This window comes from Typopeltis vanoorti, chromosome 13 (genome assembly GCF_054136105.1).
Source record: "Typopeltis vanoorti isolate ZY-2024b chromosome 13, IOZ_Tvanoo_1.0, whole genome shotgun sequence".
Classification (NCBI taxonomy): Eukaryota; Metazoa; Arthropoda; class Arachnida; order Uropygi; family Thelyphonidae; genus Typopeltis; species Typopeltis vanoorti.
Genome location: NC_143561.1, coordinates 106,936,002 through 106,955,778, shown reverse-complemented (window position 1 = coordinate 106,955,778; position 19,777 = coordinate 106,936,002). Strand labels below are relative to the sequence as shown.

At 34.2% G+C, this 19,777-nt stretch overlaps 1 protein-coding gene across 2 annotated transcripts in view; it reads left to right on the top strand.

Moving 5' to 3' along the window:
• Positions 1 to 19,777, top strand: part of yrt (erythrocyte membrane protein band 4.1-like yurt) — a 226,205-nt gene that overhangs the window by 135,448 nt on the left and 70,980 nt on the right. For both annotated transcript variants that reach the window (XM_090402474.1, XM_090402473.1), the window contains exons 8-9: positions 8,799 to 8,957; positions 13,389 to 13,558. In XM_090402474.1, coding sequence (XP_090258600.1) covers positions 8,799 to 8,957; positions 13,389 to 13,558 — 329 coding nt within the window. The remainder of the gene's footprint in view (positions 1 to 8,798; positions 8,958 to 13,388; positions 13,559 to 19,777) is intronic.

The following is a 19,777-nucleotide window of genomic DNA, read 5'->3' as shown; positions in this document are numbered from 1 at the left end:
GCAAATGAAAAAGCTTTGCACAAGATGGGTGCCATGCTTGCTCACAGCAGATGAAAAACGCACTCACATGAAAATCTCTGAACAGTGCTTGGAACGTTTTAACAAGATCTGATTTTGTGCGTCAATTTATTACTATGGATGAGACTTGGATTCACCATTACACACCAGAATCCAAACAGCAGTGAAAATAGTGACAGAAGTCGGTTGTTCAGCGTGAAAGAAGACGACAGAGCCGGTTCCATGAGCAAGAAAGGTCATGGCATCGGTGTTTTGGGATGCTAAAGGCATTTTGTTTATTAATTATTTTGAAAAGGATAAAACAATAACTGGGGAATATTATTCTGACCTTTTAACCAGACTAGGCAAAAAATTTTTTTCATTGTCCCGATGAAAAAATCATTTTTCATCGGGACAATGCACCTGCCCACAAAGGTGTTTAGCAATGGGAAAATTAAGGGATCTGCACTATGAATTGTTGGAACATCCATCCTATTCCCCAGATTTGGCTCCCTCTGACTTCTGTCTCTTCCCAAAACTAGACTCTTCCTCGCTGGTCAGCGTTTTTCTTTGAATCAAGAGGTGATTTCAGCTGTAGACAGGTATTTTGCAGATCTTACTGAGAACCACTACAGGGACGGGATAATGGCCCTGGAGCATCGCTGGAATAAATGTATTTTCTTCAGGGAGATTATGTTGAAAAATAAAAATAATTTTGAAGTTATTAATTCATTTTTTCATTGTTAGGCCGAGAACTTTTCAGACCCCCCCCCTCATACATTGAATGAAGAGCTAGAGGTGCATGAGAATTAGGTTGAAGAGCTGTTGCATAACCTGGATCAGAATTTGACAATAGGAATGGATTGAATATCAGCGCATATGCTAATGGCATGATCAGCCAAATTTGTGAGACGTTTGAAATGTTTATACAACTTGAGTCTCATCTCAGGAAAGATACCACAGGAATGGAAAGAATGTATTATAGTTCCACTGTCTAACAACAGACCTATCAGTATCTCTGGTATGGTATTGAAGATTTTAGAGAAGTTGGTAAGAACAGAAATGAGTATACAGACAAGCTCTATACTCTGCAAGGAGCAGTGGGTTTACTAAAGGGAGGTCATGCTATAAAACATGAGTAAATTTTACTCATGTTTTATAGCAATGTTATAGCCAATTGGATAAAGGGAATGAATACACTATGGTACTGTTGGATTTTGCCAAGGCATTTGATAAGATACTACTTGAAAGGCTCTTGCATGATGGAAAACAAGTGTTTGGAATATAAAACTCTTGACTTGGATAAGTGGATAGTTGATGACAGGCATCAAAAAAGTGTATATATGGTGGATGCGAATCTGATAGATTTAAGGGGACCAGTGGTTGTACCCGGGGGTTCGGTCCTTGGACCATTGTTGTTATTCAGTCTGTATATTTGTGACATTAGGAAGGATCTGATGGGCGACGTTCAATTGTTTTCTGATGATGCAGGATAGGCAGGGCAATCGGGTAGCATCCCCGATTGCCTTGCTACTGATATCCATCACTTACACAATTGTTTGAATTGAACTGGAAATTTGGGCAAATAACAATGACTGTCAGTTTAATGTTAGTAAGGGTAAAGTCATGCACTTTGGTGTGATGAAATTTCCATTGACACATTATATATAGTGGGGTTATGCTACTTTTATACTGATGAGGCTAGGGATCTTGGCCTAATGGTGGATAGGAAATTGAAGTTCAGAGGTGACATAGCAAAAATTGCAAATACAACTCAGTAGATAATTGCAATGTTGAAGCAAACCTTGACTTGTAAGGATATAAAGTCATTTGGTCTCTTTACAAGGGGATAAAGAAGTTGTGGAAGGGTGCAAAGAAGAATTACGAAGATTATATCAGAATTATGAAATTTACATTGAGGACAGATTGTATGTAGACTACCCACTCTGGTCAGCCAAAGAAAGAGGGGTGATATGATTAGAGGTCTATAAACTTTTGAATGGGTGTTATAGGATAGTCTGAAATTTTTGTTATATGGAAGGTGGGGAAAGAACACTGGGGAATCCATGGAAGTGAAATTTTAAAATTTTTTTCAGTTTGTTTGTGGTTAGGAAAGGGGGAAGAGCTAAATATTTCTCTAGCAGAGCAGTGAGTGAGTGGAATAGTTTGCCTGTTGAAGAAGTAGTGAATGCATCTAAGGGAAGCTATGACAGCTGGTTTGGGTGATATATAGCTTCCCTCAGTGAGTCCTTGTCTCCTAGAGGTAACAGAATTATTATGATAATAGCCTCCGTAGCTCAGTCAGTATACGAAGCTCTTTTTTTGGAAAGACCTGGGTTCGATTCCATTCCACGACATGAGGAACCTTTATCTGGTCTCATATGGAGGTAGAGAGAATTTTTCACTTGGAAACTTGGGTTTTTTATTCAGAACAAGCAAACCAGCTCCGTGAAGACACATACATCTACAGACATAAGACACTCTTGGAATAAGGATTAACCAACCTATTCTGTAGTATTTCATTTTCAAATGCTTGAACAGTGAAGTGAAGGAAAAACTTCAAGATACCACAGGAATGGAAAGAATGTATTATAGTTCCACTGTCTAACAACAGACCTATCAATATCTCTGGTATGGTATTGAAGATTTTAGAGAAGTTGGTAAGAACAGAAATGGGTAGACAGACAAGGTATACTCTGCAAGGAGCAGTGGGTTTACTGTACTATAGTACATATGACTAGATGTACATAATATTAACATGCTCATGGTTTTTTACATACAATATGAAATTGTTCAGAATTGAATTTTCAGTCATTGATGTTTTTGTCATTTTCATATGATATCTACAAGAAATTTATAGTATTCAGCAAGCTTTATAAAGTAGTGGTTTATGAAATGTTGACCATCTTTGGAGTATGTACTAAAATTCCCTCTCCTCCAGTGTTGTCACCACATATGGTTGAATTAAAACTGAAATTGAAACGACACTTGATAAAATTTAATAGCATTCTTGATACCAACTTTCATTAATTTCCTATCCTGGCTGGATGGGAAATTAACGAATTTGTTCATTATCAGTTTTATTGCTATTAGTTGGAATCATTTACCCAGTATTTTTTTTTAATAGAATAGATGATTACTATACTAATGAATTAGGTGGTGGACATAGCATCATGGTTTAACATATCCAGAATTATCTGTAAAAACATGAATTCAGTATAGGCAGTCAGCAGGCTGTACTGTATATAAACATATACTGACTTACATTTAAAATCATGAAAATGAATTCTTTAGTTTTACCCTTTTATGAAATCAAAATGATCGGATTATTTCATCAATTTACTGTACATTTTTTAATGTTTAAAGTATTTTCACATTCTTTAATATAGTTAAAATTAACTTCATTTGTAGTTTGATTCCTTGGGTCCACTAGCACTAGTAATTTGTGTGTGTGTGTCAGCAGACACACACACACACACACACACACACACACACACACACACACACACACACACATGCTTTCAAATTCTTCCTTCCATGCTGGAAGATTTAATTTTCTTCTTTTCATCTGAAATATTTCAAATTAGATTTATGCGCATGCTTTAGTTTTATTAATCTTTTTATACAGTGTGAAACCATGCACTATAAAAATTAAGGTATGTAAAAACAGTAGACACAGGTTCATTGAAAGTGAACAATGGATGTTTTGCTGAAAATAACCATACATCATCAATGTTGATTAAAAAATTTCAAACAAGGCAGAATATAATAAACAGTTAATTGATTAGGTTAGTGACACACACTATATAGAACCACATTTAATGCTTGAAAGTGGAATACTAATTAAAAGCCAAATGTTTGTTAAGGATTGAGAATCTCTCATTCTTAAGGAATGGACAGACCATCATTCAGATTTAAATTATAATGATGCAACAACATTTCAGCGTTCTTTTTAACATGTTAACTGCTGTTAGCCTAATGTGTAAACTTGCCACAGTGCCATGAGGTCATTAGTATTTTCTGTTAAAAAATATATAAATGATGATACGTTTTTCACTTAATTGTGAACTTTTTTTTAGTAAAAAGGGTTTTTAGAGCTTGTGTGATTATATTATTGGTTGAAAATTCTGGTTCAGGATTTGAAATTGGAAGTGACTATCACTTAGTTTTAAGTGGGATCACATTAAAAGAACAGTATGTAAAAAAAATAAGTTTTAAAAAGAATTAAAGTTGAGCAGCATTCACAGATAAACTGTAGACTCAACTATACAAACATTATTGAAGAAAGAATGAAACAGTTCAAAAATAAGAACCAAACCTTGGAGTCTCAGTGGCAAACTCTGAAGAAAACATTGAATGATTCTGCTGGGAGGCATGTGGTGAAGTTGTCTGTAGAGATAGAAAAATAAGAACACCGTGGAGTACACAAGAAGTTAAAGAAACAGTCCTGGAAAAGAAGAAAGCATACTGAAAGTTCCTAGCAAATAAGTCAGCAGATGTCCTAAAAGAATATAGAGAAAATGTAAGAGAGCTAAGAAATGGGTGAAAGTAGCTAAACAAGTCATGGGAAGATTTTAGTAAGAATACAGAAGATAAATATCAGGAAGGTGGTAAAATGTTATGGAAGTTATTGAAAAAGCTTAGAAATGGAGGAAAGATAGTACTATAAAAGGAATCAAAGATGATGAAGGTGATGTGAAAACTGAAGATAGAGATATCTTAGATGTCTGGGTAATTACTTTGAAAGATTTAAATGAAACAAGCATTGGCAGAACTGTAGGTAGAAAATTTTCAAGAAGAATGCAAACAAGAGTACATATCAATACTTGAGGTAGAAAAGCCATCAAAAACTTGAAATATGCAAAGGCAGCTGGAGTAGAATATATTCGACCAGAAATGCTCAAATGTGAGGATATGAAAGTTTTGCAGTTGGCTACACTGCATAATTCAGAGGGCCTGGTCAGAAGGTCAAGTTGAATTCCAAATGACTGAAGTAGAGTTCTCATAGTTCCCATCTATAAGAAAAGGAATAAAGCTGAATGTGAGAATTATAGAGGAAATTTTCTACTAAGTGTTCCAAGTAAGATTTATGCAAGCATAAGAATATAACAAGGATTTGTACTTGAGATCTTGTAGATCTGATAAAAGCATATAACAAGGTACAAGAGAAAAGCTTTTCAAAATACTATATGGGATAAATGGAACATTATACAGGGCAATGATCTATATTTAAGTTGTAAATCTGCAGTTAGAATTGAAAGAAATATAGAAAGATGGTTTAATGTAAAATCAGGTATAAGACAAGGAATCACGTCTCCACTATTATTCATCTATCTATCTATGAATAATATGGATCGCATTATGAAAGAAAGTGGCATTAAACCTGATGTTACAATTGAAAATATGAGACCTAGTTACTTGCTTTATGCAGATGATGATTTACTTCTAACTGCATCCAGTGAAAGTCTACAGGATTCTCTAACTAAATTGTATAACAGCTATAACAAATTTTACATGAATATCAGCAATAAAGAGACCAAAACTATGAAAATAGGCAGGAAAATAGAACACTTCAGCTGCATTCTCAATGAAGAGCATAAAACAAGTAAAATATTTCAGCTATTTAAGCAGTTTTAGCGAAGATGTAAGTTAATTCTGGAAATAGACAACAAAATAAGCAAAGCTGGTATGGTGGGGGGAGCCAGTTGAATAAGTTTTGGCTAAGAGAGAAATTAGCCAAAACACTAAACTAGCAGTATACAAAACAGTGTTCAAACCAGATTTAAGTTATATATCTGAAAGTTAAGTTAGAAATAATGCACTTGATGAAAGACTAGACCACAGATGAGTTTTTCTGAGGAAAATTAGGAAAGTGAACAGACGGCATCAATGGCAAAGTTATACTAAAATGAAGACATTAGGAAGGATCTTGACATTATTTGCATTCAAGAATGTGTGAGCATGGCTAATCGAAGGTAATATGACCACTTAAATAGAACTGGGGAAGAAAGGTTAGCAAATATCTGATAGTTTGGACACTATCAGATGTTTGATGCTAAGTGGAAGAGGAAGACCAACATCTAAGTGAATTGATTCAGTAAGAGGTGCCTTAAAAGAACGAAACGTTATATGATGCTACAGGAGTTCTGACAAGTAATAGGAAATTTGACTAATATAAGGAAAGTTGTGGATAGGAGATTATTAATAGCATAAATTTATTCATGTAGTGATGTCAGATGAAATCCCAACAGAGTTAATTAAGGCCACAGGGGATGGAGGGATAAGAGTGTTTCATAGATTGATTACAAGGATATGGGAGACAGGATCATGGCCTAGAGACTGGAAGAAGTCGGTTTTCATACCACTATGTAAGAAAGATGATATGAAGACGTGCAAGAATTATAGAACTATTAGTTTAATATCTCATGCAAGCAAAATTTTATTGAAGATCATGCTAAATAGGATTGAGGCCGAAGTTGAGGCAGAGATGCCCAAGGAACAAGCAGGTTTTAGGAAGTAAGGGCACCAGAGATAAGATCCTTTGCCTTAGACAGATCAGAAAAATATAAAGAATTCAGACTCCCTCTGGTAATGTGTTTCTTAGACTACTCTAAAGCTTTTGACTGTGTTAAGTATGTGAAACTGTGGGAAGTAATGAAAAGAATGGGTTTTCCTCAACACACTATCAGGTTGATAGCCAACTTGTATAGGGAGCAAGAAGCCATGGTAAGAACAGGTGTTGGATTGATTGACTGACTGGCTTAAAGTTGGAAAAGGAGTTAGGCAATGATGTTTACTTTGACTGTTCTTCCATGTCCTTACAAAGGCGGACTTGTTTATGTGGAGGACATCATGCGTGAGGCATTGGATGAGCTCAAGACAGGAATTAGGATAGGAGGTAGATTGATCAGTAATCTGAGGTATGCTTATGATACAGTGTGCCTTTGTAATGACATGGAAGAACAAGGACTAATTCTTGACAAAGTTAACAAGATCAGTAATAACAGAGGACTTCAACTCAATCCTAGCAAGACAAAGATTATGGTTCTCAAAGGAAACACAGAGAAGCTCTTGAGAACCAAGTGTACCTTAATGGAGAAAGAATTGAGGAAATCAGCAAGTTTGAGTACCTGGGATCCATTATTAATGTGAAGAATGCTGTTTAGAAGATGTCAGAAAATCCTCAACTTTGTTCCCATGGAACAAAGTTGAGGATTTTGGATGCAGTTGTTTTTCCAACAGCGACTTATGGATGCGAGACTTGGAACCTAAAGAAATCAGATAAGAAACGGATATCTGCTTTTGAGATGTGGTGTTACAGAAGGCTGTTGAGGATATCATATACTGAAAGGCATACAAATGAATGGGTGTTAGAAAAAAATCAGTAGAACTTTAAGACATCCTTAAGGATGTTAACAGAAGAAAGGATGGAAGGGGGACTTCTCAGAACAGTAATAGAAGGTAAAGTTCCTGGAAAAAGAGGAAGTGGTAGACCTTCAATGAGATGGATGGCGTGTGTGGAGTGACTGATTTTCAGAGCGGTGAGGCCACCAGAAAAGCAAAACAGGACTACATGGCGAGACCTGGTGTGGCACATCACCGAGCATCGGAGTGACCATACGGCATCTGTAGATGCCCAGTGAACAAAGAGAGAGAGAGAGTGCTGTCATAGTAGCCTGAACATCCCTTGAGAATACATATCAGGAAATTGATGGTAATTATGAGATTCTAGTCCAACACAGATGGGGAGCACATGAGTAGTATTCTATAAACAGATATTTGTGTTTAATACCCCTTCTAGAAACTGAGATTAATTATTCCATACCAAATATTCTGTGTTTAGTCTCAGTATATACTATGCGATGCAAGTTCATACATGAGATATATGCTAGCAGTTGTAATACTGGCATTCACTAATTCTTTTTTTCTGCTGAGTATTAAGTTTGTTCAAAATACAACAGATGACATTCACATGGAATCTGATAAATGCAGGTAGAGAAAGAGGAGAGAGAGATTTCTTTCTTAGTAGTTGATAGAAAACTAAAAGGAAAAAAAATAAAAATGTTAGATGTAATAATTTATTGAAAATTAGCAACAGGTATTTGTACTAAAATTAACAGTACAATATCAATGTGGATTAAATGAACACTTTAAATGTAAATGAAATGTAAGTGATATCTTCTCTATTGTGGTAACTTGGGGATAGGACTTAGGGTCAAAGTTATTATTTCAGGGGATTATAATCATTTAATCAAGAGAAGCGTTTGTCATAAACCACCAGAATAGGAATGGATGGTGTTACCTTATGTCAAGTTGATTCCATTGAGACCATTTGTTGTATTCTTATCTTGTTAGAATTGCTAGTTCTTACTTGCACTGGTACTGTTATTTTTAGTATGAAATATCTGCTTACTTTCAATAAACCAATTTATATCTTACTGTGTTTGTGCTTTTAACCTTCATCTTTCATATCACTGGTTCCTTTAAAAGTGTGATTTAAGTTAATTGCTGTTGAAAATTAGATATAACTTTCAACAAATTATATATTTTAAATATTTGATATCCAAAATTATTAATCTGTATTATTTTAATTGGTTACAGTGAATCAAACATAAAATAACTTACCAAGCAATCTGATTAATAAATTAAAATTACTGAACACCATTTGTTTCATGAATTTCTGAATATAAAATTTAAAGTTTATTCCAGCAGTTATAGAAATGATGCAATCATTATTTTAATCAATTTAGCATGTAGAAAGTTTATAATGTGTCAATAAATTTTCTGTTCTTTTTTTATAGGGTAAAGATGGTAATGAATATTCACTTGGTTTAACTCCCACTGGAATTCTAGTCTTTGAAAATACTGCTAAAATTGGGCTTTTCTTTTGGCCTAAAATAACTAGGTTGGATTTCAAGAGTAAAAAGCTTACACTGGTAGTTGTAGAAGATGATGATGAGGTATATAGTAATTCCAATTAGATTTTTGTGAACCATCTTATACTGAAATAATTAGTTTTTAGTTTGCATGTTTATTTTAAATTGGTTATGTTAAATGCATTTCCTATACATTAACTGTCTTATACTATAATATGTACAGATCCCCAAATTTTTAACAGGAAATAATACGCTAACCACTCGGCCAGCCTGGCTGGCTGAGTGATTAGTGTATCCGCTCTCCAGTCAAAAGGCCGCGGGTTCAAATCCTGTTGTGGGTATTGATGTTTGTGATTGTCTGTGGAAGTGGTAGTGGTTGGCGGTAGATGGCGTTGGTGTAGTGCGGTCAGTTGGTGGATTGTGAGTGGTGGAGACTGAGTTGTAGAGTAGGCGCCCTCCCTCTATGAGTCTTTGGACTCCCTGGAGGTGACAAATAATAATAATAATAAAATTGTATTTTTTTATTGTTGTTGACAATACACAATAAATATGGATTTCTTACTTTTTATTTATAAAATTTTTGTCCGAAAAATTATTGAGCATCTTCAGTGTGATTAGAAAGATGGAATAATAATGCAAGCGTACATGACAGAAGTAGTTATGATGCAAATAATATCAAGAGTTATTGTTGAACAACAGCATGCTCTAATGTGATCTATGATAGTCTAATTATTATTATTGAAATCCTAGTAATTGATTAAAAGGTATATAAAAAAATTAACATTAAATAGTGTTAAGCAACACTACTTTCATGGCTGATTGAGTGATGTTATTACCATTTTTCCGTCCATACAGAAGACAGATGAAAGCATCAAAAGGCAGAAGTTGCACTCAGTAGTGAGAAACTAGAAAGCTCAACTGCCATTGGAGCAGGAAGCAAGTTTTTTGATCTTTTAAAAATCAGTTTTTTAGCTGTTGCAAGCTGTAAAGTAGGCTCAGTTCAGAGCTAGGAGTTTTGACTTGAATCACTTGATATGCCTAATCTTGTCAATGCTATGACATTCTTATTAGACAGTCAGGATTTCAATGATGGGAGTTGGTTTTGTGTATAATGGGGGATGAAGACACTCATTCCAGTAAGGATTATTTCAGAATAACAAAAACCATGAAAAATAGATTATCCCATCTGTTGCCATTGTAATGCGGAAGGACACAAAGCCAAAGATTAGTTGAGTTGAAGGTTATTCCACAGAAAAGGAAACAAAGTTATCATCTGAGTTATCAATAGCAGAACTGACATCTTCAATACTTAAGAGAGTTTAGAAAAGGTCCAGGGGTTGGGAGGATAGTGAAGATTATCCAGTATTCTGACTCGTAAATGAACAGTTTGCATTAAATTATTATTAACAGCAGACACTTAGCCGTTTGATCTGTGAAATTGGAGAACACAGGCCACTTTGAGTTAAAAACATGGGCATCTATAAGGAAGATGATATAACTGTTTAGGTGAGTTATTGTAAAAAGATCAGCCACCAGAGATAATCAGAGGTGTGAGTGGTTATTAGAATTTGGAGAGCAGTTGAGATAGTAACTGAAAGCAGTTCTGAGTGAACAGATAGCTGGCAGAATCATATAAAAATAAACATATTAGGAAGGAGTTTGATATTATTAATATTCAGGAATGGGTGATCAGAACTAATCTCAAGTGGTGTAGTCATTTAAACAAAAATATCGGAGATGAAAGATTAGTAAAACAGGTGTTAAGATGACGCAATGGTAGGAAAAAGATCCAGAGGAAGACTAAGATCTAAATAGATTGATGCAGTCAATAGTGTCTCAGAAGACAGAAATATAAGATCTGACAACATTGGAATCTTGATTTGGAGGAAGATTGTTGATAGGAAGTTAATAATAATAATGAAAACTTACCTTGTACTATCATAGTGTCCTTTACATTTCAGGAGTTTGATTATTCATAAATTTTATAATGCATTTATTAACTTGCAAGGTGCTAACAAACACTAGTAGAATTGGTAATTTGATAATTCCTTCATGATAAAACTGTGATGTTTTAATAAATATTACAAAGAAATATTAAACAACAACAAAAAAAAAGAAAATTGTTTCTTCACAACTAGATGCTGTATGAAGTATTTGGGATTTCATCTTAAAAAAAAGTACCAAAAAATAAGTTGAATCGCTTGGAATTGCAATTTTTAAGATTTTTTTTTTTTTTTTTTTTTTTCCTGTAAATGATTGTGTACTTTTTTTCTTTTTTTTTTTTCGGGATGGGGGAAGGAAATTGTGACAAGGAAGACAAATCCAAAATGTAGCAGACCTCTGCCTTTTTTGCCACATTGCAAAAATAAAAGCTTTAAATTTAAATTGTGATTAAGATAAACTGATCTGCTATAACTTAATTACTGTAATTATTGAAGCATAATGAATATTCAACTAATTGGATTTTCTTATAATAAGAAATCCTTTTGTATTTCTAATCTGAAAAATTCAAAGTATTTCCATTAAAATACTTTGAGTTAGACATGACATCATCCGTGATGTGTTCCCCTCCTCAGAAAACTAGAAATCTTGTGCCTCTCCCAAGAGGGTGTGCATTCTTAATTCTGACATTTAGCTGTCAGGTTGACATGCTAATCTAAAACTGAAAGTTTTCCAGAAACTTGCATGCTTCTGCTTCCCTTTGCAGACAGGCAAATCATGAAAAAAAAAAATGCATATGCAAGCATAAACGTGGCCAGCAGTTTTATGCTGGTGATACACTTTCCTGCAGGTGACAAAATAATGAGGTTACAGTTAACCCATGCAGGCAGAGATGATATATGAAAAATATGAGATTTTTTATGTTATTTGCAGATTTTCATAATTATTCTGATAGAAGGATGCCATGACAGCTGAATTGAAAATTACTGGATAAAGTTAAGTTAATTTTTTTTTTTTTTTTTTTTTTTAACTCCTGTACATAACAGTGTACAGGAGTTGGACAAAATAATGGAAACACTTGCTATACCTATATATTTCTTTATGAATATGCCGTTGGACCACCTTTTGCCTTCAGTACAGCTTGAATTGTTCTTGGAATAGAATGGACTCAAATAAGATTTGAATAGTTTCTGGTGAAATTTTGTATCATTCTTCTTGTAGAACATCTTCAAGTTGTTTTTTAAAGTCGTCGAAGGTAGGAATCTGTTTTTCATTCTAGTCTCTAAAACTGACTAGAGTAGTTCAGTAATGTTAAAATCTGGTGATTTTGTTGGCCAGAGATGTTGACGTTCGCCTTCATGCTATTCAAACCACAACTGTAGAGTCCAAGCAGTGTGAGTGGGGGATGTGTCGTCTTGGAATACTTCATTGTTGTTTGGAAATCATGTTTTGATCGTGGGATGCACTTGATTATCTAAAATGCCCAAATAGTCGCTTGTAGTAATTCTGCCATAAAGAGTAATAATGGAACCAACAGAATATCACAATGTTGCTGTCCTGATCTACAGTGTGAAAGTTAACTCATAATGTCCAGGTTTGATGATCATGAACCATAGTTTATGCAGCTCAGCATTCTTCTTAGCAGTTGTAGCTCTACAATGAATATTGGATTTATGAAGCTCATGTCGGACAGTTTTTGTGGAAACAAGTTCTGCAAGATAAATATTCATTTCTGTTGTTACCTGTGCTGCAGTAATAAAAAATGACAGAAAGAGATCATCGAACATTGAGAAGGATTGTTTTGTGATTTTTTGAAACGATCCTTCTCGGTGTTCAATCTCTTTCTGTCATTTTTGATTTTAGTATATTGTTTCTCTTAGATGATGTTGTCATGCCATGATCTTTGTATGCCGACCTAACCTTTGAAACTGTTGATCTCGATACACCTAATAATGTGGCAGTTTTTGTCACTGCAGTTTTTGTGCTGCAGTAATAAAAAATGACAGAAAGAGATCATCGAACATTGAGAAGGATTGTTTTGTGATTTTTTGAAACGATCCTTCTCGGTGTTCAATCTCTTTCTGTCATTTTTGATTTTAGTATATTGTTTCTCTTAGATGATGTTGTCATGCCATAATCTTTGTATGCCGACCTAACCTTTGAAACTGTTGATCTCGATACACCTAATAATGTGGCAGTTTTTGTCACTGATGCTCCAGCAAAACATGCATCAACGATTTTTCCTCTTTTGAAGTTGGACAAGTTTCCCATTTGCCAATTTTTTTTAACATGAATTATCACTCAGTACAATCACTAATGCATTTGCATGAGAACTACAGAGTGTAAACAAAACATGAACATCCGGTGCTGCTAGCACAAGTTTTTTAATGTAGGCAACACAAGCAAATTCTATTCCTAAATATCTTAGTGTTGCCATGATTTTATCCAATAAGTCACTGATGTTGATTAATTACTGATACCATAATGCTTAAAAAACATTTAGTTTTCTGATTTTGCTCCTTATGAATTTTCTGTTGTTAAATTTTCTTTACTATGTGCTAATAATTCTTTCAGGGAAGAGAACAAGAGCATACATTTGTTTTCCGCCTTTACAATCCAAAAGCTTGTAAGCACCTTTGGAAGTGTGCAGTTGAACATCATGCATTTTTCCGTCTCAAGGCTCCATCCAAGTTAAATTCTTCTCGTCAGAACTTCTTTCGAATGGGCTCTCGTTTTCGATATAGGTATTCTTATAATAAATCATTAATAGTTTTTTCTATTAGATTATTTTCTATGCACTTGTGTTTTGTAAAAAGAATTTTCTTATGCTAGTTAGAAATTAATATATACTTGTGTAGATTAAATAAGAATTAATTTCAGATTAATGAGGGAGGAACAATATTTTTTGATATATACTATGACAGTGGTTATTTCAAAGCAGTTTGAAAAAAGTTTTATTTTTAGAGAAGGGATCCTGGATTATCTAATCCTTACCTAACCCACAGCACTATGTGCATTGTTACCAACTTTTTTGTAGATAGGATTGACACAGACAAGCAAATAACAAATGTTCATATTTCTTCATTCCATGCATTATTTTTCTAAAGTGAAAAATAATGTATAGGATTCTAATTTGAGAAGTGTGAACAGAATATTTTGCTTCCAACAACATCTTACCATGTCAAAGCATATATAGATATTGGCCCATAAGTCACAAAGTGGTTTAAAATGTGAATAACTTTTTTGATTATTAATTTTTTCATTTTATTTTTTTCAGGTATTCTAAGGAACAGTTGGGAAATTAATCATGGAAAAGTTCACACCCCAACAATGAACCAAAATTGTGCAGTTTCATTTTGAAAATCAGCATTCCATTATTCTAACACAAAGAGCCAATAATTTCATGACACCTACAATTAATTGGCCATCTTATTCTCCAGATCTGGTGGCTCCCAATTTCTTTCTATGTGGTTACCTGAAGGAAAAGGTCTATGTGAATAAGCCCCAGACAATCCACCAGCTGAAGGAGAACATTCATGCAGAAATTAGATATTTGCCAGCCAGGTTGGCCAAGTGGTTAGCATACCGACTCTCCAACTAACAGGTCCTGGATTCGAATTCAGCTGTGGGCATGGATATTTTAATTGTCTTTAGGTGAGAGATGAATTTCATCACTTGGTGTGAAACTACCTCCTCGCTTACTTGGAGACCTAAAGTAGCTTGAAAAAGTTCCATGATTGGTCTCTAGAGTAGGGTTTCCAGACTATGTAAAAGTAAAGTTACAAAAAAAATATATGAAATTGATAAAAAATGGGGGAAAATATTTCTTAGCCTACCAACGGTACAAATGTACTGTATGTTTACGAATAAGTTTTTTCACATGGGTGGGGACCAAAAAAAAAATTTAATATATCATAAAATGCCGTAGAAAGGACCCATCTTTGTTGTGAAGCCTAAATTGGAAGGTATTTACATGATTTGGTTTTTCATAACTAATAAAAATAAAAAAAAATCCAAATTCTTTATTTCAATATAACAAAAAAAAAAAAAATTAACAAAGAAAGTTACTAAATATTTAAACTCCTTCATGACTTATGGGCCACCCTCTATTTCAAGATGAATTAGTTCAATGTTTTACTTTTAAAATGAACATGGGAAAGTATTATGTTCAAGTTTATTTAGATTAGAAAGCAATTGGCAATCTTTCTTTACAATAAATGTCTTCCATCCTACTTTAAAAGAATGAAGTGTTATGAGTATGCCTTAAAAATCTTTTTCTGATTCTGACCTTCTATTTCAGTTTTGTTCTGTCAAATACTTTATACTTTTTTACTCTGGAAAATGTTGAAAACATATCTTGAATCTGTCTGTATTGCCAAGCTAACTTGCATATTTCAGAAAGTCTTGAGATGCATTGCTTAGGTAGGATGTTCCACCAGAATTGAAAGAAGTACCAGAACCATTAGCTCCTTGAATGCTTTGTGACGCATCAGTTTCAAGAAGAATTTCTGAAAAATATCAAACTGCAGTCCATGCATTCATGTAACATCTTTTGTAACCCATCACAATTGTTACCTTTTCAGTGAAAATCGTACATTTTTGCAAATATATTTAATTGATTAAAGGTCAATGCTGTATAACTGGGAGGAGAACTCTACTTAGTATTTTAAGGAATACAGAGAACCAACCAGGGCTTCTGACCTAATTTGGTTGGCTAAATTTAGGATTTAGCCAACCAAACTGTATTCTTATTGGCTTAAAGCATAGTGAAAAATGATGGTTCAATGTGACAGAATATCATCCCAGGTGGGATGGTGCCCAGTTAAACAAGGCTGCTTTTGTTCTTGTCAGGGAACCAGGGCAAACAGCAAAAAGTCAACTACAGGAACAAATCCTGTAACACATCCCATCTCAACATCAATTGGTTTCAAGATTAGTATTATCAACATAAGATGCATCAATGGGAAAGAAATGGAACTAATTGGAAGAATTGGATGAGTGCCATATTGACATAATAGCAACGACTGAAACACTACTTAAAAAGATCTCGCCTGTTTGTACAGGCGAGATCTTTTTGAGCAAGAAATACAAAATGTTATATTCAGGCAATAACAGTCAGGGAAAAGGAGAAGCTATAGTATTCAACACTAAATACGAGAATAATCTTGAATGGCAAGCAGTATCAAGTAGAGTGATGGGGACAAATATCAGAATGGAGAACTGAACAATGAGACTTATTTGTGCCTATGGTAACCACAGAATGTTCTACCAAGGAAAAATTGGAGAAATTTTTCAGGCATTAGAGAAAGCAACTGACACAAAAAAAAAAAAAAAAAAGAGGAAAAGTTGATCCTTGTTGGAGATTTAAACAGTAAAGTAAATGATTATCAGGCATACAGAAATGTTTTGGGGGATTTTGGGGAAAAAAAGCAAAGTTAATAAGCACCTGTTGATTTCTGCTCAGGATATGGACTAGTTATTACTAACACCATGTTCCAATATAATAATGTGCATAAATTCACATGGAGAGAAGAAGCAAGAAATAAGTCTCATTGACTATGCTATTGTTGATAGCAATGTTTTCCAATTGATTCAGGACACAAGAGTATACAGAGGATTTGAAATCTGAAGTGATCACCATTTATTCTTGAGCAGGAAAAAATTGAATTTCCTATTGAAAAGAAGAGTGGGTAAGAAAGTTTTAAAATGAATCAAAGTAATAAATGAATCATTGTAGACTGAAATACACAAACATTATTCAAGAAAAAATGAAAGAGTTTGAAAACAGAAACCGAACCTTGGAGATTCGTTGGCAAACCCTGAATAAAGCATTGATTGATTCAGCCAGAGGCATGTGGTAAAGTTTTTTGCAAGGATATAAAAATCGGAACTCAATGGTGGGCTCAGGAAAGAGGCAGTGAAGGAAAAGAAGAAAGCATATTGAAAATTCCTGGCAAATAAGTCAGCTTGTGCTCTTAGAGAATACAGACAAATGTAAGAAAGTGAGGCAATGTGTAAAACTTGCTAAACAAAAGTCATGGGAAGACTTTGGTAAGAATATAGGAAATATCAGAAAGGTGGCAAAATATTCTGGAGGCTATTGAAAAAGCTTAAAAATGGAGGAAAGAGTACTTTAGAAGGAATTAGAGATGATAAAGGTGACATGAAAACTGGAGAAAAAGATATCCTTGATGTATAGAGTAATTATTTCAAAAGATTGTTAAAGGATACAAGTGACAGCACTGTGGTAGAAACACTTAACAGGCATGTAATCAAGAATACATATCAAATGTTTGAAGTAGAAAAAGCCATCAAAAACCTGAAATGTGGAAATGCAGCTGGAGTAGATGATATTTGACCAGAAATGTCGAAGTATGGAGGTATAAAAGTTACACAGCTGCTGCACTGCATAATTCAGAAAGCCTGGACAGATGGTCGAATTCTGGATGATTGGAGTAGCGCTCGGATAGTACCATCTATAAAATGGGAACTAAAACAATGTGAGAATTACAGAGGTATTTCCCTATTGAGTGTTCCTGGTAAGATTTATGCAAGTATACTTGAGAAACGGCCAAGAAGATTTTTTATATATAAAGGATATGTAAAGCTTTTATGTTATGGAGCACCCCAGATCAGAACATGTCTTTTGACCACAACTGTTTTTTAATTAAAAATAAAATAAAAATTTAATGAAAATCATATATTTGTCTACTTTTGTGGTGCTTTTGGCAATAATTATTCTTGAAATATAGAGATTGCAGATGGTGATGAATGAGTATGATATTAGTGATAAGTAAAATAGTAAAATGGAGCTCCATTGAGTTGAAATTTAAAACATATATCAATAAAGGAGTTAAAAACATAAAAAGATGAGAATTAAATCAGTAATGGATGTGATATGATTTAGTAAATACAATATAAAACTTGTAAAATTTTAAAATGAAAAATATTAAAGGATTAAAAACGACAATGTACAAAACTGTAAGGGATAAGAAAGGAATGTAAAGGCTTTGAAAGTAAAAAATAAGACATATTTGATTGAAGATGATCAATTTATGGGGTGAAGTAAGGCCATTTTGGGGTAGCCGTCATCAGAATAAAAGAACAAAAGTTCATGGTGTATATTATGTAGGCTGTGTTAATGCCGTTAAGGTATTTTGTTTGGTTGAAAGTTTTTTTGTTGTTGGGGAGCTGCCAAACTTCAGATATATAATGTAGGAGCAGTGAAAATTGAAGGATTTTGGAAGGGTGAAGAACAAGCTGGATTCAGGCCAAATATAGTTTGTCATTATCAGATTTTCACTTAAAAGCAAATTGCTGAGAAATCGTGAATATAACAAAGATCTGTATTTAAGTTCTTAGATATGGAAAAGGTATATGACAATGCCAAGAGGAAAGCTATTCAAAATGCTACAGTTATGGTGTAAATGGGACATTATATTGAGCAATACATAGCTCTGTTCAAGCTGTGAATCAGCATTTAGAATTAAAGGAGGTACAGGAAGATGGTTTGATGGTTAAATCAGGTGTGAGCCAAAGCGCATCAAATGCTTCAGAAAGTATACGGTGATGAATGCTTATCCCATACTCAAGTTTACGAGTGGTTTAAGCGATTTCAAAGTGGTTGTGAGACTCTTGAGGACTACAAAAAGCCAGGCCGTCCAAAAACTGGACTGAGCAAATCCAAAAAGTGTGTGATTTCATCAAAGAAAACCCAAAATCATCCATGAGATTGATTGAAGATGAATTGGGGATTCCAAAATCAACTGTGCACAACATTTTGACCAAGAGTTTGGGCCTTTGTAAATTGAATTCGCGATTTGTTCCCCACAAGTTGACCAGCGACCAAAAACTGTATTGAATTGAACACTACAAGGACCTCATTAAAACTTCTCATAAGGACTCAAACTTCATTGAACGATCGTTACTGGTGATGAAACGTGGTGTTTTGAGTATGAGTCCAAAACAAAGTGCCAAGGTGCTGAGTGAAACCACCACAAGAGGAGCATCTGAAAAAAAGTAAAGACAATGCTGATTTGTTTCTATGATTCCAAGGGCATTATCCACAAAGAATTCATTCTGCCTGGCCAAACGGTCAGTGGTGAGTTTTATCTCGAAGTTTTGAAGCGATTGATAGCAAGAATTCGTCGCATATGGCAAGAATATCGTGATGCAGGCAGCTGGTCACTTTTGTACGATAATGCACCATCTCATCGTTCGAACATTGTGAGACAGTTTTTGAGCAAAAATCAAGTTTACGTGTTCACCTGATTTAGCACCCTGTGACCTCTTTCTCTTCCCCCGACTTCATTTGCTGATGAAAGGAAAGTGATGTGACACCATTGAAAACGTTCAAGTGGCAGTAACCACGACCCTTAACAGTATCCCAAAAACCGATATAAAAAAAACTCATTTAACGAATTAATTGACCGTGCCAAATGCTGTATCAAAGCTGAGGGAGAGTATGTTGATTGAAATAAATGATTTGAATAATTATAATTGGCCTGTGTTTTTTTTTCTATCAAAAGTTCGGTTTCTTTTTGGACATAGGGTGTAAATGAGATCTTCCTCCTGTCTGTACAGCCATATGGCATTATTATGTATGTTGATTTAACTATGGATGCTTCTAGATAGTTACTTTACAACAAATACTGCTTCTTTGCAGAGGAAAATAGGAAATTTAATGCTCCCTTAAGCAAATGAAATAGCAGAAGGAGTTTCACAAAGTTGGTTTGAGAGTTTTGACATTCTATTGCATAAAAAAAAATTCTCTTAAATGACTGCTTTTCAAATGTTAAACAAGCCGTACAAAAGAAAAAATAGTGCTTGCAGACGACATGCAAGCATGTCGTCATTATAACTTCATTGATTAAAAAAAAAATTTTTTTTAAATCCATATATTTGTTTAAATCGGTTGATAGGCAGAAAACATTTTATTGTGATAGAAACATTTAAGTTACTAA